The following is a 24,787-nucleotide window of genomic DNA, read 5'->3' as shown; positions in this document are numbered from 1 at the left end:
GAGAGTCCAGTATAAATCGGTGCTTCCAACGGCCATCCCAGCACAGTTCTGATCGACGAATTGTATACGTCAAGGGCGTAATCTGGCGTCGATATATATACTGTGGCGCTCAGCGTTCACTCGTGTACATTGATAACGATATTTGATTATTTTCCTGTTATTGATTTGATTCTAAGTTGAAATTTATCATTGATTTGCTCGATTTGATATGACCCTGTCAGGATGGCAACGACCTCCCAGAGTGGGACTTGCCAACCAGCTGCATCAGTGGTAGTTTTATTTGAGAATACCGGTGAATTATTAGCGTCTAATTGACCAAATGATTTTTGTCTGATATTTGGCCAACTATAGTAAATTCGTAATTGTGCCAGTGCGATTTCAAGTGACCGCCAAGTAGGAGCTTTTATCGGAGTTGGAAAACCTATATCAAATTCTGTTGATGTTGCTGATATCATTTTGGTAGTCGGGGTCGCTGTGTTAGCAATACTCAATTCCAGTCGTGTCGTTATTTCTGCGGTCATTATTATCTATACGACGAATTCCAAATGTGGTGTTGGCAACGTTGGGAACATTGTTGCTTTCAACTTTGTGTTTGCGTTCTTGTGATACCGATAATAAATATCCCTAATTTCAGCAAATGCATTGTCCGATATTGCACCGTCTTTTAACCCCACTGACAGCTTCGACGATATATTTTTGCACGCAAATGTCGCAGCGCAAGTTATTTATGAGTGCTCATGCAATTTTTACTGGTACATATAGCTATTTTTATCGCGATAATATTGTGTATATCAGTAACACCGACAACAAAAGAGACACCGATGCCAACCACCGGCGGTATCCCGTGCGTCGCTGATAATGTGCCGATTAACGTCGTTGCTGAAGCGACCAGCTACGAAATTGCATATTCAACATTGTCGATGACGATGATTTGTCTGAGATATTTTATTTTTGTTTTATCTTGTGGCCGTCTATGATTTCTTCCCGCGATGCTTTCCACGCATATGCTTCATTATTCCGAAAGGACTGTGTGGGATTCATTATGCGTTATCCTAAGTTACTAATTAATGTTTTGCCGCGACGAATTCCAGACATCACCAATATGTCGTTCCGGTTAAGACCTTATCTGCTCCTTCCAGTATGAATGTTTTCTCAGTATTTTGATTTAACACGACTGATACGGTTTCGGGAAATCTATCAGTGGAATAACGCCATAGATATGTCGTAAATATCCTAAATCTAGCAGCGCTAAACACTTAGAGCCTGTACACCCCGGTGACCGAAGGGGTATGTTTGATGGAGTTGTTTTGTTGTGAACATGTTGTTGATCCAGACGCTTCTATGTATACCGAGTTGATGAGCGGAGTTGTATGAAAAACACCAGCGGCAATCGTTTTGGTCTTGTTCGGCGATCTCGTCAAGTTGTGTGCGAAATTCAGTGAGACTATACTATCGACGAAATTTTTAATCCCAAAGAATCCGTTGATGATTCTGTTTCTGTTCATGGCTACTCGAAAATTCGTAAACACCGTTATGGAATTACTGAATTCAGCTCTGAATTTGGTCAGTCCATCACTGATTGTCTTTAAAGAGGTCCACATATTCTTAGTTGGTGCGTTATCATTTGATTATGGTTTTCTCAATTAGCAATATTTCCGCTCATGTTGAGATCGCCAGTCATTGCATCACTTGTTTTAACAACGCATTTACTGATCTCAGTTTTGATCGTGGCGTTGGTACTGTCCATGTATTTTCTGTTGCCACGTGATCGTCTGATTTTGGTTCGCTCACATTGATAATCCTATTTCTGCTCGTGTTGAGATTGCTCTACATGATATCTCCAATTCCTCTAATGCTTCCAGTAATCTCTCCTAGGATTGATAACTCAAACTCCCGAGTCTTTAATCTTACCGGTTTTGGCAAACACCACTAAGTTATCTTCGATCGCGTCTGGAACTCGCAGAAAAATATTTGTCAACGGGATATTGCTCGTCTTTAACTGTCCTTTTTGATCCTGAAAAACAACAATTTCATTTCTGTCAGCACCCGTGAGACGCAGAAGGTCAGTGAGTTCATCTCGTGTTGCGTATTTGGATGAATCAATGCCACCCTAAGGCATGCCTTTAGCAGATCTTCCTTAAATATTTACCATTATAAACCATTAATCTGTTTAAAAAGATGTGCGGTATACTCATACAAAACTGTATGAGGTGGTGCTGATAACCTTGATACAGCATTAAGTAACGTAAGCACTTCTGGGCCACATATTGGTGGATCTGTTGTTGTCTGTGTTGGTAATGTTGAATACCAGATTGGTATGTCACTGGCTAAGCCACTATACCGTAAACCGCTGCTTTTAGAGTTATATTTGCCCCAGAATTCTTCTTTGATGGTGATTGAATCTTTTATTGCCCCCAGATGTCAGAGTAACATTGATGTGATGATATGACATCATAAAATCTTGAATGAACTAATTACAGATCGCTTGCGATCCAATCACATATTCTGTAAATATTTATATGTTCGAAAAACACTTACATGCTTTCTACGGGCGCATCAATGACTCTCATTCATCCACCTACACCTTCAAGTAATATTGTTTTTTTTCTGACAGCATAACACGATTGCAAGAAATAATAGGTCGGATACAGCTTTGAGAAATCACGCTGAAATATCTGTAAACAAGAATCAACATTCTGATTTCGTCCTATGAATGACATCAAGCGATGATGTCCATTGATTCTCAGAGAAACGTCACTAACTCCGAGAGTATGAAACACCCGTTTGGTTCACTCTTGTGAATCTATTTTGGCGTTTTCCTGAAACACTATAAATGTCGTGGCGCAAACTCCCTGCAGAGATCTTATCTGCCATGTAAATAACTCCGCAACTTTACTCTCGATACTATTTGTGGTCATAGTCAACCATGAGAGCTTGACTTACCGCAGTTGTTCATAAAAGAGAACAGCAGTTGTTCTTCAGTGAGTGATGACGTCATCGTTGACATTCACAATGAAAATTTTGTCGATCTCACTTTGCCAGCATCAACTGCATTGGGTTACCAGATTGCATCATTGTCGACGGCTTTTCAAACTAGCACAAAGGTGTGTTTAGCACCGAAAATAACTTGTATGACATTCTGCAGAACCCGAAAATATGTTTAACATTGATTGACGTGCTGAGAATCTTAGGCTGAAATTTTCATTCATCGATGAAACTTCAGTTTTAGCGACATTTAGTGTTACGTTGCTGCTCGCTGTTGATCAGTGGTATCTTTGGCGGACCAGCGGACCTTGAAAAATCTTCGGAATATCTTGCGAGGCAGAATATCTTCGTGTGGCAATGTCAACGTTTTCGATACATGATGCAAGTTTTCCCCCGTCAGTGATGTATGTGACGCTGTTAAACAACACCATAACACCATTATTAACAATACCAACTCAATCGTCAGCTCCATAATCTGTATTATCTAGTTTCAAAAGTTTTCCTTCGATCTCACTGAATCCCTCGGCGGGCAGAAAATATCTGCTTGATTCATGCACTTGTAGCTCGATTTGTCCACGTGCGTCAGGTACACGTGAATCATAAAAATAATACTGATAATCACTCACTGATTCGTCTTTGAAAACCAGTGCATCCATGTAAAATGCTGAATCAGATACACGCTTGAACACACACACACACACACACACACACACACACACACACACATATATATATATATATATATATATATATATATATATATATATATATATATATATATATGTATTCGTTGTTGTCTCAAACGGCTGTCAAGTCAGACCACTTCCCGCTATTAGACTTCTTTTATATTTTTCTCTCCTGGCGGATACTTGTTTTTTTGCCGGTGATGGCACTCGAACTAATTCTTTCAACCGCTGATTTGCAGCTTGATTAATTATTTTGCTGCCACTTGGTGACATCACTTCGGTGCATAGAAGTTTTACTGGAATGCTTACTTAGGTGGTGGGTAGAACTGAACCAGTTACTACGTTTGATCTTTGTGTACTCAAGTGTGGTGGAGTACAACGTGGTGGGACACACCTCCGTACCATTACTGCGTGTCATTCCTTTCAAAGTGGATTTTGCCACGAACACTGACAAGGAAGGTGGAAACACCTATCACGTTAACCGCGAATATTTACATCCTCATTATTTACCCGTCAGTAAGTCGTATTTTGACACTGTCAACGTTGCTATAAAAGGAGATCTTGGACAAAATATTCCATTCACCAAAAGGAAAATCACGGTGAAACTCCATTTTCGAAAACGATTGTCTTACGAGTTGTAAGTCATGTATACTGTGTACCGAGACGTCGCTCGACAGCGAGGAAATTGTTTAGGAGATATGCTGAAATCGGCCTTTCGTTCGGTGGCCTCGGTTTTGAAACGGATGGTGACACCGGGATTGCACTCCTTGAAAGATGCCGCTTTAACGCAAGGCAAAGAATTTCTCCAAAATGTCATTATCCACGAACAAAACCCTAAAGAAGCTTTGATGAGAGCAGGCAAAAATGTCTTACTTGAAACGGGCAAAGGCATTTTTGGTGGACGAGAAATAGACGACAAAAACACCTTATCAGAGGACTTCAAACTCATAAAACTAGATACAATAAGAAAAGAAGAACCGTCCAATTCTAAGTCGTTTTTTATTATAAAAAAAATCACAGAGAGAAGGAAAGAGAAATGATGCATTGAGAGTCATGTGCATGTTCCAAGTCGGAAGTGGATCTGTTCGCCATGCCACCCACTATGATGACGTTGCAAGTATCCTTGCTTGGTATGGAAACCTAATACGGCAGACATTATCAACAATGTAGATGAGGGTAATAAAGGATTCGACGCACGTCAAAAGAAAATCAAAGAAAGCCGTAGTTTAGAAATGACATATCGCTTGCAGTTAGACATACGCTTGAAATAAAAGTATTTGCTGAACGACTGAGAATTCAGCCATCAACGGACTTCACACCGAAAATCATTTCGAGTTTAAGCATTGCAACGTAACTAAAATAGAAGTCAGTCACGATGGCAAGACACCGTGCATCAGACACTTCGAACCTGAGTTTGGTAAAGAGATGAATTACTTGAGATAGTATTTGTCCCTGTACGAAGCCAACGGACAGTTAAAAACTAACACTAGTCACGGCATTTCGTACGAAGATCACGCAGGAGCTATGATTTGTGGGCTTTTGATTTCAATCCAGGCCAAGGCAGCGATAAGTGACATTTCCACCTTATAAAATCCGGCCAGATTCGTGTGAAAATTTAGTTTGCACACCCATCTCCAGGCCACACGGTCAACGTCATCTTGTGTGCCGAATTCGATAATAAGATAGAAATCAACAGTTTTAGAGAAGTCATTCTAGACTATTAGAAGCTATGGAAGACACTTATCCCTCTTTGAATAGTAGAGAATCTATGGGAAAGGAACGGGACGATACCGTGTAAACAAAACCCAAAGACAAAGACGAAGAGGATGTGGTGATGAAGTCCAGATGGCCAGAACAAGAACAACATTTAGTCTCCTGTTTTGCCAAACACCTGGCTGAAACACTAAGAAATTGACCAGGAAAGATTGCAATGGATGTCAAAACGATTATCCCATCAAATTCAACACGATAAATGTCTGATGATGAGTCAAAAAACAAAATTGGACGAGCATCTGGACGACACTCAGATTCTCATCTCGCAAAAAGCAGTGTTGCAAAAGTGGTATAAAAACTTGCGTGATCATTCAACTCCTCCATTAGTTTCACTAGACATCCATCACATTGAAGCTCTCTGGGCTCAAAGTGCAGAGACGAAGCGAAGAAACGGTTTACATGTCAGAGATTTTCAAAAAAATATATCAGGATTGAATTGAAGACTTATCTTTACATGTGAGAAAAAAACAGGAAAAAAATGGATACCTAGAAACTATATTACCTTTTGAATCACAGTTCGTATACTGCTTCTTGGAATCATGTCGTGTACGCTAAAGACGACCTGCCTCATCGCAAACCTCAAGACCATCAATCTTATTTCATCAACACGGACGAGAATCATCTCTCAGGAACCCACTGGGTAGCCGTCTACTTTCCTCAGTGAGGATGATAGGAATATTTTGATTCGTATGGATTGCCACTTTAGAAGACAACATCATTGATTGTATGAGACGAAAAGCCCAGACGATAAGATTCAATAATGTGAAATTATGCAAGGCGGAAATTCCATGGTGTGTGGACAATATTGTCTGTAATTTCTTCATCAATGCAGTCTTGGATATTCTTTAGAACATTTAGTGACTTATTTTGATCGTCACTCTTCTAGAAACGATCACAAAATAGATCGATGGTTTTGTGACCATTATGACTAACTCTTGTCTTTAGCTAGGAAACGTAGTGTACATCAATGACACAATGACTTCCATCAGTGGAGGTCTTGCCGAACTTTATAATGTTGTCAACCTTGACAAAAAGAGATTTTTATTTGCAAAATGTTTGTTTGTTTGTTTGGCAAAAATGTTTTATGGTTACTTTTTGGTTGTTTGTTGTTAAAATGAAAACAATTGTGTTTTGAAATAATTGTGGTTGTGATTTGTTTTCGATTTTTATCATTATCCACGCTCTTTGACTTCTCTCTGTCCCTCTCCCTCAAATCAAACTATAATAGCGTTCCGTCCCAACAAACAGTCGTAGGGATTTTTTCCTTCGCGTCCGCGCTTGAACAATATAGAGCGAGACAGTTTCCAGTCGGAACATCCATTTTTGACTCAACATCCTATTAAGATGTGTTCAAGACTAGCCAAGCTGAAGGAAGCTTACGTGAATTTACATCGTGTCAGGCAAAACCTGATACCGAAGCCTGAAAAGATAGAGAATGTCAGAATGCTGAAAGTGACCGAAGACCTGATAGAAAAGCTCTTCAGAAAGTTCTCCTTCTCTTTCCAAAGAGGGAAAGCCTGCCGCCAGACGGGACGCAACCTTAGGCGATTAAATATTGCCTAGCTCCCTGACCCCAAAAACTCTAGAAACGAGATACTAGTTCAATTGCCAATTGTGTGTTAGTAAGTTAAAACAATATAAGTGTGTCTATAAGCACTTCATTTCTTTGTTTTATGTAAAAGATAGAAGTGTATCTAAAAGCTCTTCGTTTCAGTAGCTTCTCAAAATATAGTCTGTGTTTTTGTTTGTAGCTAGTGCTGTAATTAAAAAAGTTGATGAGTGTTTCTTTATGGTGCGCGCGTTCCATGTATTTGTGATAATATGGGTCTTGTACGTTTTGGTAAGAGGGAATGTTTTCCTTCACGTCCGCGCTTCACAAATGTAAAACGAAAGCCAATGAACACCAAACAATTAACATACCCAGCAGCACAAATTATAGCAAATAAACCCAATCAACTCCTTAATCTAGTAACCTTGGCCTAGCAGAAATACAAACCCACACCCCACCCCCCCAAATAAAAGCAAAACCGCATATTACACCGCAGCCACACAAACAAACCCCCAACAGGAGAAAACAGATCACACACATAACCTCGCTGAAAGCAAGATAAACACAAACCATTCAAACAAAGATAATACACACGTAATAACAGAAATGATAAAGGAACTAATAAACAGCAGTAAATCGAATGACCAACAAGCCATAACGATTACTCTTATGGCTATGCTCACCCAGATAGGCCACTGGGCCTCCAATATAGTAGATAACTACAACACCCATGATGGATAATACAAGGAAAAATGAACTCACTATTTTGGCAATGGGACTGTAGGGGATTAATTAAAAATTAACAACATAACCACCAAACCGGGCATTATCTGCCTCGAAGAAACACACCTAACTGAAAATATAAACGCCTACCTAAAATACAATGATGCTCCCCAGGTATATTTAAATACCGCCCCAAAGGTCATAAAGGAGGCGGCCAGGCAATCTTACTCAGAAACACTACCAGTTCCACTTACCCAAAATAATTGCAATAATATAGAAATACAATCAATATTAGTAAGTACAGGCACCACAAACATCCAAATTATGACTATATACGATCCAGGAGGCAGCAACACAGTGAATTATGGGGAGAAATAGGAAATGCATAAGAGGAAAAACGATCGAAGAATGGTTAACTAAATGTAATCTAGTCATCCTCAACGACGGGTCAAAAACCAGTCTTAACCATGAGGATGGCTCCCTCTTAGCTATAGACCTAACCATAAGCACCCCTAAAATAGCACAATTTACTAATTGGTGTGTAGGTCGAGGAGATTCATTAGGTAGCGACCATTTTCCAATAATCATAACCCTCCAAATAAAAGCTCAACATACCCGCATTGAAATCCCCTTAGATGGAAATATGACCAAGCAGGCTGGCATCAGTTTAAAAACATGTTAGCTACTATAAACATTAAAGACTTAGAAAACCAAGATATTTACATTTACCATGATAATATAATTTGTACAATCCTCAATTCAGCCAAATTAAGCATCCCAAAATCCATAAACTCCCATAATAAACAGACAGTACCATGGTGGACTGATCAATGCAGAATAGCACATAAGGGAAAAAAAGAGCCCTAAATAAATATAAATAGACAAATGACTCAATAGACTTCCTCCACTACAAAGATAAAGAAAAAATACTTTAAAAAACCATAAAATTAGCTAAACACATATCCTGTCAGTTCTTTTGCTCCAAAGTAAACTTAAATTCACATTCCAAACAAGTCTAGGATAAAATTAAAACCATCAGAGGAAAAACAATCTACACAACCCCCCAAACTAAGAGGTGCTTCCATCAATAAAGAAAAAGTCGATATGCTAGCCAACATAAGCAGCAACAATAACCATACAAAAAAAAATTTCAATGACATAGAAATGAAGTAGAAAACTCACAACTCTTCCAAGACCTAGGAACCCATAATTCGAACCTAAATAGCGAAACCACACTATATCAATGGGATATAGCAATTAGCTCAAAAAAGAAACATCCCCTGGCAAAGATCAAATAGGGTACATACTATATAACAATCTCCCCAGCAATATAACAACAGCCATTATTAAGCAACTAAACACGATATGGAATAATGAACAACTACCCAATAGCTGGAAAGAAGCCATAGTTATCCCCATCCCAAAACCGGGCAAAGACCATAATAACGTAAATTCATATCAGTAATATCTGTAATCTAATGGAAACCATAATCTCTAACAGATTAAAACATCATCTCGAAAGCAACAACCTGCTATCGGAAAATCAATGTGGCTTTCGAAACAAACGCTACACCACCGACCAATTATTCCGACTAGAAGCGGATATAAAAATAGTAGTTTTTCTTGATTTAGAAAAAGTCTTTGACCTGGTCTGGACTAAAGGATTGATTGCCAAACTAAACCAAGTCGGAATCACTGGGCAAATGTTTTACTGGATAGACAATTTTCTAACATGTCGTAAAATTATAACAAGAGTAGGCAACACCCACTCCGAAGAATTTCCACTTGAAAATGGCACCCCTCAAGGGAGTGCACTCAGCCCAACGCTCTTCAACCTCATGATTAATGATCTAGACCAAAACGTAGCCTCCACCAAAGTTAACTTATCGGAATTTGCCGACGATAGTGGCATCTAGAGAGCAGCAAACCCCGCCAGCAAACCAGTTATTACAAAAATCCAACAAAGTTTAGATAACATAGGGAAATGGGCAGATAAATGGGGGTTTAAAATTTCGCACGAAGAAACAGTTGCCCCAAACGAAACTACAAACTCGAATACCCTAACCTTTATCTTCAGAACCATTTAATTAAATATGTTAAGGTTGCAAGGTTCCTAAGAATGTTTTTTAACAACCACTTAACATAAAACCACCACATAGACCAACTTATACAAAGCTGCAGCAAGGGTATAAACCAATTAAGAAATCTCAAAGGAACAACATGGGGATCTAACCAAGAAACATTGCTTACAATCTATAAATCCCTTGTAAGATCCAAACTGGACTATGGTTGTCAAATGTACAACTCTGCAAAATAACTACGTTTACATAAACTAGATACTATCCAAAGGAAAGTACTAATTGTGTGCACTGGCGCACTTCCCTCTACCTCACTAGACGAGCACTGGGGAAATGCCGCTAAATCTGAGAAGACAAGAAATGCTCCTCAGATACTCAGTTCGATTAGCCAACTATCCAAATACACACCCCACTACAAAAGCCATAAGCAGATGCAATATTACTTTTAGACACAAACTAGTTCCAAATATATCAGGCGGCACACTAGACCTAGAGCTAAGGGAAAAACTCCCAATCCTTGTGCAACAGGAAGAATATACCAAACCACCTGACCAAACCCCTTGGTTTCAAACTAACCTAAGGACAAACACCAAGGCCACCGAATACGGAAACAAATTAGAACAAGAGAACAAACAAAAAACACTAATCACAAATGACATTCAAACCACATACCCTAGATTCACTAAAGTCTACACAGACGGATCTAAAACAACTGAACCACCAAAAACAGCAGCTGCAATAGTTATCCCAGAATATAACATCCAGATGGGGACCAGACTATCAGACCATTGCTCTATTTACACCACAGAGTTCTAGGCAATTAGTGAATCACTCAAATGGATCACTGACAATAACATCCCAAAAGCTGTCATTATTAGAGACACTCTTAGTGTAATAAACTCAATTAAAAATCGCAACACTAGATCAAGAGAGCTCCTTCTTGCCAGGGCCTACCATATGCTCAAAAATTTATCCATAAAGAACCAAATAGTAGAGTTTATGTGGGTACCATCACATATAAGAATCCCTGGTAATGAACACGCAGACAAAGTCGCTAATGTTAAAATAGGAGACCCCAATCCAGCCACACTTAGATAAAGCTCTACAGAAGCACAATGCTTCGTAAAAACCTATATTAACCAAAAATGTCAGGAACACTGGAATTCCACCGCAAAGGTAGGAAACTGCACTCAGTCCTAAAAACAGTAGACCAATCCATTAAAAAACCCAAGGGTAAAAGTGTAGACCAAAAAATCATTAACCGCATAATGACAGGGAAAACCAGATTAGCAGGCAGTTTTGATAAATGCGTAAGTCCAAAACCAGTAAACATAAACTGCCACAATTGTCACACTATGGAAGACCTAAATCATTTATTCAATGTTTGCACTAAACTCCAGATAGCAAGAAACAACTTTCAAAGATCTCAAAAAGAAATTGGATCCCCCTAACATATCCAGCCTTCCTATACCCAACAAATCGTAACAAATGATTAACAAATCATAACATTAAAATACGTTGAATCATAACATATTAAAATACCTTGAAACAAGAGAGCTCAAAAATAGGATTTAACCAATCCCAAATAAACCAGCCAGGTAACCAATTAAGACGGGCGACTTTGATATGTCTAAGGGACGTGAGTATTCAGCAAAGAAACCCGTCTTACCCCCAAAATACCTGTGCCCCCGTCAATCAAATCCAAACAAACCGTCAGGTAAAACAGTTAGGACGGGCGACTTTGATACGTCTAGAGTGACCTGAGTATTCAGCAAAGAAATCCGCCTAACCCTAACATGACCATTACCACCCCCCTTCAATTAAACCTCCACCTAATGACCAAATACCCATTTTAAAAAATGTTTACCTTTTCTTTCCTCTTTCCACTAACAATCTTCTTGAACTCCAGATGAGCTGGCCATGAAGGCTATCCAGGAAAGTGCAAGAATTGAAGAGAAGGAGAAGGAGAGGAAAAAGAAGAACATAGATGGAAGACAGAAGCCTGGCTCACGTCAAGCTAAGGCCGCTGTGTGAGGTCACGCCTGAAGTGAGGACGCCTCCACAGTCAGTTCGCCGTCAGGTACAGCCACAGCCACAACTGCCATAACAACCACTACATCCACAACAACCAATACCAATACCGCATGCCACTACCAGCACCACAACCTCATTATCCATGGGTGTGGCATAGGAGAAGGAGGAGAGTCTTTACTATCCCTCAAAGTGAAAACTGGGATGATGAGGCCACTCATCCCCTTTTTGCGCTTCCAACCAGTCAAATCAATTGGAACAACGATTGGAGCCGTCAATGTGACTGCGGTACCCGGCGTGGGAGCTGTCACCATTAACTAGATGCATCTGGAGTTCAAAATAAAAGCCCCTCTCAGGGCTACCCCAATGCTCTAGAAAAGAGACAATTCATGTTGCCAATTTATATTAATGTGGAGTAGCGTGACTATAAACACTCACTCCATTCCTGATGTGTTGGTGTATGTGTGTCTGTGTGTGTGTGTTTGTGTGTTTGTATGTGTGGGCGTACGTTTTATGTGGATGGTAGATATTGTATTTGTATGGATTTGTGTTAGGTTTGTGTGATAGTAGAGTGTGTGGCTGTTTTCCTCTTCCCGGGGGGGATCGTAAATTTTGGGGTTTGTGGATAGTATATAATAGTTTCTTCTTCCTGTATGTGGATAGTATATTTTAGTTTTATTTTCCTCTTCCCGTGTGTGGATAGTATATTTTAGGTTTTTCCTCTTCCCGTGTGTGGATAGTATATTTGGGTTTGTGAATAGTATATTTGTGATTGAATGTTCCTCTTCCCGTGTGAGAATAATATATTTTGGGGTTTGTGGATAGTTTATTTGTGATTGTGTTTTCCTCTTCCCATGTGTGGATAGTAGATAATATGCCAGGTGAGAGTAAGGAATGTTTTCCTTCACGTCCGTGTTTAACAAATGTAAAGTTAAGCGCTCGCCATTCGCGCCATTCAACATAGAATAAACCAAGATGGCTTCAAACCACATTGACAAGATGAAGAAGTTGCAAGACGTCCTCGATAATTTGGGGATGATAGAGATGTTGGTTAAACTGTATGACGATTATTATTCTTATAGCCCCTCATCGAGTGAAGAAATCAATAAACAACCTTAGAAAGTCAAAGGAAATGATAAGAGATCTCCTTAAAGAAGAAAAGGAGGAGAAGGAGGATGAAGAGGACAGAAAACAAATGAGAGAATAGAATAAAAAAATAGGAGAGGAAGAGGAGAATGAGAAGAGGAAGATTGAGCAGGAGAAGGAGCAACATGAGGAGGAAAACTGAAAAATAAGAAGAAACCAGCGATAACAAAATTTGGAAGATGGTGGAGGAAAAGGAGAAACTAGAAAAACAAGAAGAAGAAACTCAAAAGCCCTTTTCAGGGCCACTCATATGCCTCGAAAAGATATTTATTCTTTTTGCCATATATGTGTTTGATGTTGATCTATCTTTGTCTGTATGTTGTATGTGTTTTTTATGTCTATGTTCAGTCATGCGTTCTAGGTTATAACCCGCTGCCTGGTCCGATCGAGATCAGCCCCTTGCTGCATTGTTACCAATCTTCAGTACCGTGACGTCATCTCACCTGTTCCATTCCTACTGTCCCTTTACAACAACTCCACTTTCCCTTGTCGCTATAGAAACTCAATATTCCCCATGTTAAATTCCCCTTGTCGCCAGACGTGCCCAGGGGGTCCGTAAAAACCATGTCGCCAGACGTGCCAACAATCTTTATAACTTGGTTCTCCATTGTAGCTGATGTGCCCCACTATACTACTACCAAGATTTAACTCTAGCAACTTCGCGTCCTTGATGGACAAACTTGTCATTATCTTCAAAGCATCCTGCCACTGATAGTAGTGCTGCTTTCCTTGAGCATGTATTAGTTTGGTCTGCCGTCCACTGTCGCATACTTTTTTTATAAGCCGATAGCAAGAGTCCGAGGTGTCGCGCAAAAAATACCACACATCGATGGCTCTTCCAAAGGTATGACTATCTACTTTTAGAATGTGTTGTGGCTGACAGTCCACAAATAACATATGATAAAGTCTCAGTCATGTAGATTAAAACTTTTGCACTAGTTATGGTCAAATCGTATTCGGATATCCTGAAAATTGATGGGACTATGTATGGTGGCTGATGTCATGCAAGGCCCTGATACAAGAAGACATGATTTGTACAAAACCTGCTTTAGATCTCTACCACATGCTGTAACTAAACTTTGTAGATAGCTTGCATTTGAAACAACAGGGTTCATGCAGTCGTGAGAAAGGGGTTTAATTTCGATGATTAACTTGAAAAGTACTTTAATTTGATGCATGCTCTAAATCTCACTTTATATTCTAAGAAAATTATTTATTGAATTTTGCTAAAGTTGCTGCTTCTCGCACTTTTCTGGTAATAGTTTAAGTCGTTCCACGTAATAAAAAATAAATTGTGAGATTATTTTAAAAAACTCTTTGTGTTACTTGGGGGAGGGGGAAGGGGTCATTTCATCATCTGCATTTTGATAACCTGTACAGACCATCAGATTGTTTTTATTCAAGGAAAATATAATCCAAAGTGTTCTTTCCGGTACTCGGCGATTTTATTTACCAGGGGCAAGTTCAATAAACGAGTACGCAATGTGATAATGATGTGCAGAATAAATTGCTAAATTTAGATATACTGAATTGTATTACATGACAGACACTTAATATCAGCAGACATTTGACTGTTCCTACTCGTTTCCCTTGTTTTTGTTTTTTCTCTTATTTATAGAAAAGACAACTTGATCTTACATGATAAATATAATCAAAGGTTTTGAAAGAGAGAGAAGACAGGAAGAAAGAAAAAGAAAAGGAGAGTCAAGATAGAAGAAAAAGAAAGAGAAAATATAAAAGGAGCGCGAAAATTCGATGCATTGCTTGTTTTTGTGCGCGTACAGTAGCTGTACTTGAAGCAATGAAAAATAGCACTAGATAAACTTTCCCTTGTAACTGCCTTATTATCAATATCCGGTCCGATGACGTATTTAATTTTGTTTAGATGGAATATGTTAAAACGAAAATGATTTTTGTTTTAAGCCTACTTTTGCGTTCAATTAATCTATACATGTCGTTTCCCTAAACCAATCTACGGTTTAAGTTCCCGTAATTATTTCCAACGAGTCAACGACATAACTTATTTTCACAGTAGTAGGGTTGTATTCAGTCGCATATAAGGTGGTTCTGTAGCTCGAACAAATATTAGCCGTATGATACTTAATAAAATGTTAGTTGTATGCTACCTAAATATTAGCTGTATGCTACCTACAAATTATTAGCTGTATGCAACATAAATATTAGCTGTATGCTACCTAAAAAATATTAGATGTATGCTATCTAAACACAATATTAGCTGTATACAACATAAAAAATACTAGTTGTATGTTACCTAATTATGATCTGTATGTTACCAAATTATCAGCTGTACGTTACCTAAATATTAACTGTATGATACCTAAATATTACCTGTATGTTACCTAATTATCTGTATGTTACCTAATTGTTAGCTGTATGCTATCTAAATATTACCTGTATGTTACCTAATTAGTAGCTGTTTTTACCAAATTATTAGCTGTATGCTACCTAAATATTAGCCGTATGTTACGTAAGTATTAGCTGTATGTTACCTAAACAAAATAGTTGTTGTGTGTTACATAAACAAAATATTTATTGTATGATACCTAAAATTAGCTGTATGTTACCTAATTATTAGCTTATGCTACCTAAAATTAGCTGTTTGTTACCTAATTAATAGATGTATGTTACCTAAGTATTAGCTGTATGCTACCTCAAATCAAATTTTACTTCATAATGATTAGTCATAAGCAGTTGGATTTCTCCGGAAATCTCGCAGTTATCGTTTGAGTCTTCCTGTATTATACACCAATAAAAAATTATACACAACAAATAAATCCCGCCCACTCGAACGATATAGCTAGACCAGAGTTTGTAATACGCAAGCATAAAATGACCAAGGCAATCAACCTCGTCTTGCAGCGAATAACAAAACACCGTTTGCGTATTTTCAATGTCAACACTGGCCATGAAATCATGGAGTGACTTTTCTCGTATCAATGTTGATTTCAATACTAAGCAATCATCCAATCTCAGTGGACTGTATTACAATAGTCATGTGTACATGATCATACACACAAATATATTGCATACCTATGTTAAATAAATTAGCATGCACTTTGCAGTATTTCTATTGCGCATGGCAATGGTCCGGAATGGCTGCTCATGCGTAATCCTAATCCACACAAATATACTTAGTAATTTGGCACTTTTAGTGAAAGATGCTCTGCGTATCCAAAATGTGCACTTGCTTGCATACAGTCGAGTTTATTTTATTATCTTCGTTGCGTATGCAGCCAATGTTTAGTTGTGAAATGTACATATAAAAGGGTTTCCTTAGACGAGAAAATAAATTTTAGAACCCATTTCCCCTTTATAGCTTGTACTTTTCTCTATTACTGAGATACAAAACTGTCCTTTCTCTGCGTTCGTTAAGTAGATTTTAAGATTAACTGAATGATTGTATATGAGCTTGTGAGACATCAACCCATATAAAAAAGGCATACATTTGATATACGTGATTGCAGATTAAAACGAAGGCATAGTCATTTTATACATTAATGTCAAGAGAATACCTTTTCAGAGAATGAACATCTAACCTGTTTTAGCATGTAGATGTTTTTCGGGGTCATCTACCCGTTCTGACAGTTACATTTGTTATAGATATTTATATTTTCGTAACTCATGGTAAATAATTTTATTTCATTTTTGTACTTTTTATTCATGGCTGTAAACGGTTCTGATTATTTTAGATTGTGTCTACGTGACTTGGATCTGTTTAGTTGATATTAAAGAACGCCAAACTGCGCAGGATCTATAAATAGAGGCTTACGTAAGTTGTGACAGTTACTATTAATAGAAATATTAGTAAACACGTTAACGAGATTCGTCCTTTTTCCCATTGGCCAAATCAGTCTTAAACCTCTTAATGCTGAGCGCCAAGCGAGGTAGCTGTTAGTACCATTTTTGTAAGTCTTTGGTATGACGCGGCCGGGTATCGAACCCACGACATCCCGCATCCGAGGCGGACGCTGTAACCACTAGGCCACCGGAGCGCTGATTTAGTTCACATAAATAGGTATTTTGAAGCATTCGAATGAGTAGTAAGATCGGTCACTTGGGGGTATGTTGTGAAATATAGTCGTAGTTGAAGATGTAGATAAGGAGAGAAATGATAAGGAGAGAAAGGGGTCATTCTTATTTCTTATATTCCTCTTGTAACATGAAGTCTGCGACGTGCTTTATATTATACTTAGATATTATTTGAGAGGGAAAAAAAAACATTTTCTTGGACTGTTCAGTGGAAATGTGCTCATTTTTTAACCTTAATATTATTTTGGAATTGTTGTGTTATATGCAAAGGAGATCTAAAGAAAAAAAGTTCTGGAAAGCACCATTTTGACAACGTCACGATTCTTGTCGGACCAGTACATTTCCGGTTTAGGAATTTATAAGGAACGTTTCATTCTTTTGAACTTTCATAGAACTTTATCAGGATTATGTTAGATTAACTTCTTTTAACTGTATATTCCTTTCAAATTTTCATTTATATTTTTGATAACTAAATGAGTTTTTAAGTTTACAAAACTTGTTGGTTTTGCATCTTTCTGTTACTTAGTATATGTCAATAGAGTCGTAACAATAAAGAATTTATTAACATAAGTCTCATTTGTCATTTTAATTTAATAATCACAATTATCTAATTCACTTTGTAAAAGTCAAATATTTTGAAGCATGCAATGCGTGTTAATTTATAACATAATTTTATAGACAGCCGTTGGATACAAAATGCACAAAATTCCACAATGTTCTCCGTTAGAAATCTGTTTTACAAATTCAGTGCTTCTAAAATTTATGTTGTATGTAAACGTGTCTAAAACTGGTACAACATATAACACAGACAACAAATTAATTTGTCTGTGGTAGAGGGAGTAAAGAAATTCTGTACTATATGAGGTTGTTTCTCTTGCTACCACCAATTTCATTCAGAGATACCGTAATGTTAATTTGTGTGCGTGCTAAATTACTATACTTTTCTGGTTAGACTGGTAGACGAAAACACTCATACACTCTTATTCGCTGACTTGAAATGAATCTTGTAATGTGTGTGATGGATGCCAGTGCTTTTATCATAACCTCTTCTTTGCATATGATACCTAAAGTTTGTCGGCGATTTGATGCCAAAGTATGTATGTATGTATGTATGTATGTATGTATGTATATATATATATATATATATATATATATATATATATATATATATATATATATATATATATATATATATATATATATATATATATATATATATATATATATATATATATATATATATATATCTGTGTGTGTGTGTTATTCAATCGCTAAGTACTATTTAGCATATTAAAATCTTCATTCATATCAGCGTGCTTTCATTGTCTCATAGTAATAAAACCATATATGTTCTATGTTAACCGTCAAACATAAACATACACACACTGTATGTCCACGTGTAGTTGCTAATGTCTCGTATTCGTCTCTAGAATTATAAACAATTAGCGAATTTTGCACATACAGATTCATATAATCAGTTCAGAAGTGACAAATTCTTTAAACGACTACCTTGAGATATAGATGGAATGCTAGTATTTGAATCAACATATGAAAATATCGGTACCAGTTCCAAATGTATGATTTGTTACAAACCCAATGCGTTTCAGACGTGCAAATGTAAAGGTTAACGAGGTTTAATAATTATTTTACCTGCAACATAAAACCATTTCGATTGTGCACATTGTCCTCTTTCTAAAATACATTATACAAATAGTTTATATTTAAAGTTGGTTCGAGTTCTTTTGTCGTGTATCGCCATGCACACTCGAACAAGAGTCAAAATATAACTGTAATAACTTTATTTGTTTTCTTGCAATATGGCAAGATATCACTGATCTGAATTATTTATTTGTCACTTTGGAATCAAGACTGATAAATACGCCAGTCTGGTGGTCGACTAATTGGATCTTTCTACCATATATTATTGATATACATTAAGTCTAAATGAAGTTGAGTTGCGCCAATTCGTATTCTCAAACATCTTTGTGAATGATCGATCCACGTTGATACAATATTGTTGATGATTATTTAATAGTAAAGGAATTGTTAGATGACACGTTTCGGAAGTCCTCCGCATTATATTTTATGCTACCTTTGATTTATGAAATTCCGCAAGACTGAATTATGTCCTTGATTCCATTTTATATTGATTATACTCTTGTATCAACATCACCAGCATCCTTAGATGAATTTCCTTTTGCACTGCCTTATCAGTTTGGGACAGAGTTATCTCCAGCATCCGTGGAAAAGCTCCAATTACAACAACAAAAAGCGCGTGCATGATTTCACTGTATTGTGAAGACATTCCGTTAGATTTCATAGAGAGTCTCGTGGCACCAATTACGAACATAACAATCAGTCCAATTTTAAAGAATGCCTGGAAAACAGTTGTATGAACTGGCTTGCATTTTCGGACGACAAAGTTGAAGAGACGTCTAGAAATTCCTGGAATATGATCGTCGTAATGAACGTACTTCCTGACTATAGCGTTTGCTGGGGTATGAATAATGTTTCTTTGCTGCTCAGTTAAATTTAAAGTTCTATTATTCAGCAGAAAGGCAGTTATATGTATTCCAGGCTGCGCCTCAATCAATGATGTTGAGTTCAGTAGCATAGGAATAGTGTGTTCCAGATCATGATTGGTGCATATTTGAACGAGGTCAGATAATAACTCATAGTAAACATCCCCAATACCTCTCAGAAGCTTAAATATATAGTACAAAAGAGCTCCTCCAAAAAACAAGTAACCAAATGATGTTGCTGGAAAGAGAACTAGTGCATAAAAGAGAAAGACAATTATTTCGCCAATAATTGTGAAACTCGTGAGGTATATTGCAAAACATGCATACACAAAATACAACAAAAGTGGCCCAAATAGTGTATACAGTGCAATTCGAGAGATGAGTAGGCCAAAAGGGGACATATTCAACGGACTCTGAGTTTCAATACATGCTGTTGCTCTAGACATGAACCCATTGATCACCACAAGCAAAAACCAGATTATTGGGATGTTGTAATATATCAAAGAGAAACATATTTCTATTAATCCAAAGATTAAATATAAAGGAATCATGACACAAGATAATACGATAACTATTGGCTTAGGCAAGTACATAATTAGGATATCTATGTGATTTTTGACCCTGCGACAGACTATAAAGACTGCATCCAGCCAGAACCTAGGCATCATAGTAAGATAGAAACGAGCTAAAATTAACATTGAAAGCCTTTTGTAACCATTGTACTGATTAACCGGAACCATCGATATTTCCTCTATACGGTCTGTGCATAAAACAAGGGGAGACAATCCAGCATACTTTGAATCAACTGCTCCTCTTTGGATAAGATCACCAAGATTGCGGGGAACTACGAGAAAGATGAAACCAGTAATATAGTACACGAATAATAAACAGTAAGGTCCTCCAAGCATAGGCACAAAGAGCCTTTTGCTTTTCTCAATTCCACCTAACATACTCAGAAAGCCCATAGGAACTCCATGATCAATCAGGTCAAGTGTCATATCGCTTTGATAAGTGCTGTAGAGCAGAAATTGCAGAAAAATTATAATGGGACTAAATAACACAAACGTCACGCGTCTTAAACGGGAAACAGCTACTGGATGTTTCCAACCCAAGTCACACAAATTACATAACAAATTTGTCAATGAAATGGGAGCATGTCCATCAAGGTATATCCATTGTCCCTTATCCGACTCGTCTAAATCCTCAAACTGATTTTCTGAAGGAATCGTCCGTCCAGTTTCAGCCATTATATCGCCCCAGCGACAGAGTATCAAGGGGCAGTAGCAAAGAATAACCAGTCCAACTGCATAAGGCCCAAGTGAGCTTCCACGCCAATTTTCTTTCATTTCCTCCGGACAAGAAACTTCGACTGTGTCCTTAGAGTAGTTAAATGAAGAAATACAGCATTTGTATCTCAAGAAATCTACTGGGTAATTGAAGTACAGGGCAAACTTATATGCTAAAGTGTCCCTGACACCCGGTATTTCGGACAGATAACACCAGTAACTGTAATTATAGCTTGCGTGGAATTGAACTAGATATGTTTGTGTCATCTCATTTAGAGCAGTAGCTATAGACAAGGACGTGTTCTGGTGTCCTGGCACAATCGTACAATTCGATGGCATAACGTTGATATAGATTAAAACTTCCCTATCGAGGCATTTAGCGCATAGAAGACCGAATGACAGTATCGGAAAATCAACTGGCCAGTTTAGGTAGGGGATAACACTCTTTGGCGGGTGATAGGTCCAAACCCATTTTAATGGTCTAATTACCGTTGGAAGTGCATTGATGACTCTAGTATTGTTGAATATCAATGTGTAGTGTACAAAATGTGTCTTTAGTTCTCCTATCCAGTGCTCCAAATAAATACCAGTGAATGATTCAACTTGCATTGTACACACGGAAACATTCGTCAGCGTAGCATCTTTGCTAAGTATAACATTCGTCAGCGTAGCATCTTTGCTAAGTATATCACTGTTATAACTTTGTTTTGTATCTGTAACAGTCTGTCCGTAAATGAACCTTGAAGTTTTGACAGCACAAAGCAGAATAATCAAGACAAGCATTGTGATTTTGTATTTCAGTTTTCTCTACAACGTACGTTTGATATTTGCTTGCAGATCCTTTATTATGGTCATCTATATGTTGCAAATGTTCAATGACAGCTGAAGTGGACAACCAATACTCCCTGACTAGATTCCTTACAAGCCATATGGTATTTCACCTGTGAGACGAAGGCTCTGAAGCAGAAAAAAAAAAAACAATCTTGTGTTGTGTACATAATATTTGGAGGATACGTCAAACTACTAAGTACAAAACTGTACCATAAATGTATTTCACACATAGTTTGTCATTCGTTACGTTTATTGAATTTCATGTTCTTATATTTTGGCTGATAATACAACCAAGTTTTATTCTGTGGTTTTGTTTCGAATTTTTTGCTATGATAAAGTTATCTATATGTGGGACGAAGCTTAAGTGGGCCTATCGATCTGGCGTTAATCGATCGATCTGGGCCTATCGATCTGGGTTTAAACTGAAATAATTTGGACCACGGAAAAGGTATAAATTATCTGTGAACTCACCAAAACTTACGAAATTGTCATTATATCTCTGTGATGTAAATTTGAAAAGCTAATAATTTTATTCAGTTAAATAAAATTGATACAGCATGTATTGCAGATACGTAGGAGGTTCTATCTATATTGCAACAAAACTGAAATGATTAGAATTAAAGTATGTATATCGTTGTTGTATAATTTGTCAATGAACTCTATGATCAATATCTGAATTCTGTCATCAATATCTGAACTCTGTCATCAATATCCGAACTCTGTCATCAATATCTGAACTCAGTCATCAATATCTGAACTCTATCATCAATAACTCTATCATCACTATCTGAAAGTCTCATATTTAAATATGATTTTGAGCATAGTATCGTGACGTTTGTGAGTGTTCGTGTTTATAGAAGTGCCTGTTACTTGTTTCTCTGATTCTAATAGGATACATAGCGTGCAGACAATAACAACGTTACGGTTATTTTCTTTTACTGTATGGAAAGTCTCTTTCCTTGTTCGAGTGGCGACATTACACTAGATACGGAACGCATGCATTATGTGTTTTAAAGGTTTGTAATGTGTAATTTACTTTGTCGATATGCGTCTCATCTTGTTTCAGTATGTGACTTTCATTGGGATTATTACCGGATTACCCAATAAGCACACAAATCACCAGCTTAGGACATCAGCCCACCACAAAAAATTCAAATTAATTGTTGACGATAAAACTGTATGAATTTTATATGATCATTTCGATCTGCATGTACGAGTATTTTGATTTGAAATGATGACAATAATGGTATTTCCCCACCATTTTAGCTTTTAATAGTGTGGTTTTCTTTTCTAGTCTCACATTTTGTAGGAGGGGAGGTACCATACTATTTTCAGTACTTAGGACCGAGGCAGGCCTTAATCCGGTACCGCTGTGTTTAAACAATACTTGTTCATCGAATGTATTCTCTGAAAATAATGTTCAGTAGGAGCAGGCTGCAATTTGTTCAGTTAATTGGTAGGCTGTTTTTTTCTCAATCAGGCCTAAATCCAATCAGTAGATGGTTCGCGTGCTGGATTTGAGGGCTGAAGGGCAATTGTCAGCTACAGTGGCATGTATCAAGGTACTTTGTTAAAATCGTCTTGGCACTGAAAATAAAATAAAATCCTCTTGCGTTTGGTTGCCTTAAATTACCAATGCAAACCAAACCAAAACCGATCCGTATATCAAATCCCTTTCATATAAGTTTAATATTACCAAAATTCGTTTATTTTCTTAGTTTGATATAGACTAGCTCCTCAAGCGGAGGTTAAGTACAGAAGTCAGTGGGGATGGAGTTGATTTTCTTCGTCAAAAATGGCTATAATAGACATCTATGCCATTTAAATCCCATTCCTAGTTTACGCCAAGAATTTGTCATCCAACGAAATGCGGATGCAAACAGTGGTCTTCGAAAGCTCCACTTATATTTCCGACGCTGGCGTTATTAAGGCATTGAAGAAACTCTGTCTATATCCATATGATGCATTCTTTAAAGTTCTCTATAAACATGTGTCCAATGAAACACAGCTAAAGTATAGTATGGCTGGCAGGGTCTTTGTTACATTTCAGTTGTATCAAGTTAATTGTTGTTTTTTAAGATTGTGATAGTACGCAAATAGTATATGTACTTCATAAAGAAAGACACAGTGTAAGCCCTATATATGCTAAAGAGATAATGGTTTATAACCCATCCCAACTGAACTCATTTGGTAAAAAATATATGTTTTTAAGGAAATCGTTGATTATTGCCAAAGAATGAAATATTCACGACTTGCAACTTTGCAATGAAAGGGGAAATTATTACCTAAACTTTATCGCAATATATAACAGTCAGAAACAAGAAAGTCAAGAAAATTACATTTGAAATCTTTACGATAAAATATTACAAGTCAATTACAGAATGATAACAAATGAGAGACTACACACACACACACGCATATATATATATATATATATATATATATATATATATATATATATATATATATATATATATATATATATGCAAAATACTAAAATAATACATACCGTTTTATGCGAGTCACTTTTTCGTGTGAAGAGGAAGACCTATATGTGCTCGGAGATACATTATTGATAAGTAAGTATGTAAATTCAAACTTAATGTGAAATAGGAAATGCGTGAAGCTTTTTTTATGCCCTTGATCATTTTGGAAAAACATGCCTCGTGACTTTTCTCGCTTCCTCATTACAAAGCCATGTCTTATATTCGCATCTAAAATAGAAAGGACGCTAAACAATAGCATAATTCCAACCCGCCCGCTCCCCCCCCCACTTTCAACGTATTGATCCACATGTGAGTTCTATATCTTTTCTTTTAGAAAAGCTACGACACTACGCGCACACAGAGATAAATAAACTGAGAGATAAAAAGAAAGCAACACACATGATAATTGATTGACAGATTCATCGCCGCTGATACTCACACATACATGCATCACATATGCATACAAACGTGACAATGTTATACATCACAATTTAGGTGTAAAATATTGGAAGATATATAAGATTGAAACGTCAAGTACCAAAATCAGCGGAAGTGATCCTTATTGTGTTTTATTTTATTTTACAACAATGGTTCAACTGAAGCTCTCATTGGCGATATGATCTTGAACGCGGTTTATTATA

General features: G+C 37.2%; 1 protein-coding gene across 1 annotated transcript; it reads right to left on the bottom strand.

Moving 5' to 3' along the window:
* Positions 1-18,229: 18,229 nt before the first annotated feature.
* On the bottom strand, positions 18,230-24,385 carry LOC149798674 (uncharacterized). Its single transcript, XM_089957517.1, has 2 exons — positions 24,170-24,385; positions 18,230-21,786 (listed from the first exon to the last, which is right to left on the bottom strand). The coding sequence occupies exon 2, from the start codon at positions 21,610-21,612 to the stop codon at positions 19,144-19,146; it is 2,469 nt and encodes an 822-aa protein (XP_089813643.1). The 5' UTR covers positions 21,613-21,786; positions 24,170-24,385; the 3' UTR covers positions 18,230-19,143.
* Between the last annotated feature and the right edge of the window lie 402 nt (positions 24,386-24,787).

This window comes from Sinohyriopsis cumingii, chromosome 5 (assembly GCF_028554795.1).
Source record: "Sinohyriopsis cumingii isolate HCF-2022 chromosome 5, ASM2855479v2, whole genome shotgun sequence".
Taxonomy (NCBI): Eukaryota; Metazoa; Mollusca; class Bivalvia; order Unionida; family Unionidae; genus Sinohyriopsis; species Sinohyriopsis cumingii.
The sequence above is the reverse complement of the archived record's forward strand: the minus strand, read 5'-3'. Positions and strand labels throughout refer to the sequence as shown.

Bases quoted from the DNA above. Each gene is read 5' to 3' on its own strand.
- LOC149798674 (XM_089957517.1), bottom strand. From the start codon at position 21,612: ATGCTTGTCTTGATTATTCTGCTTTGTGCTGTCAAAACTTCAAGGTTC.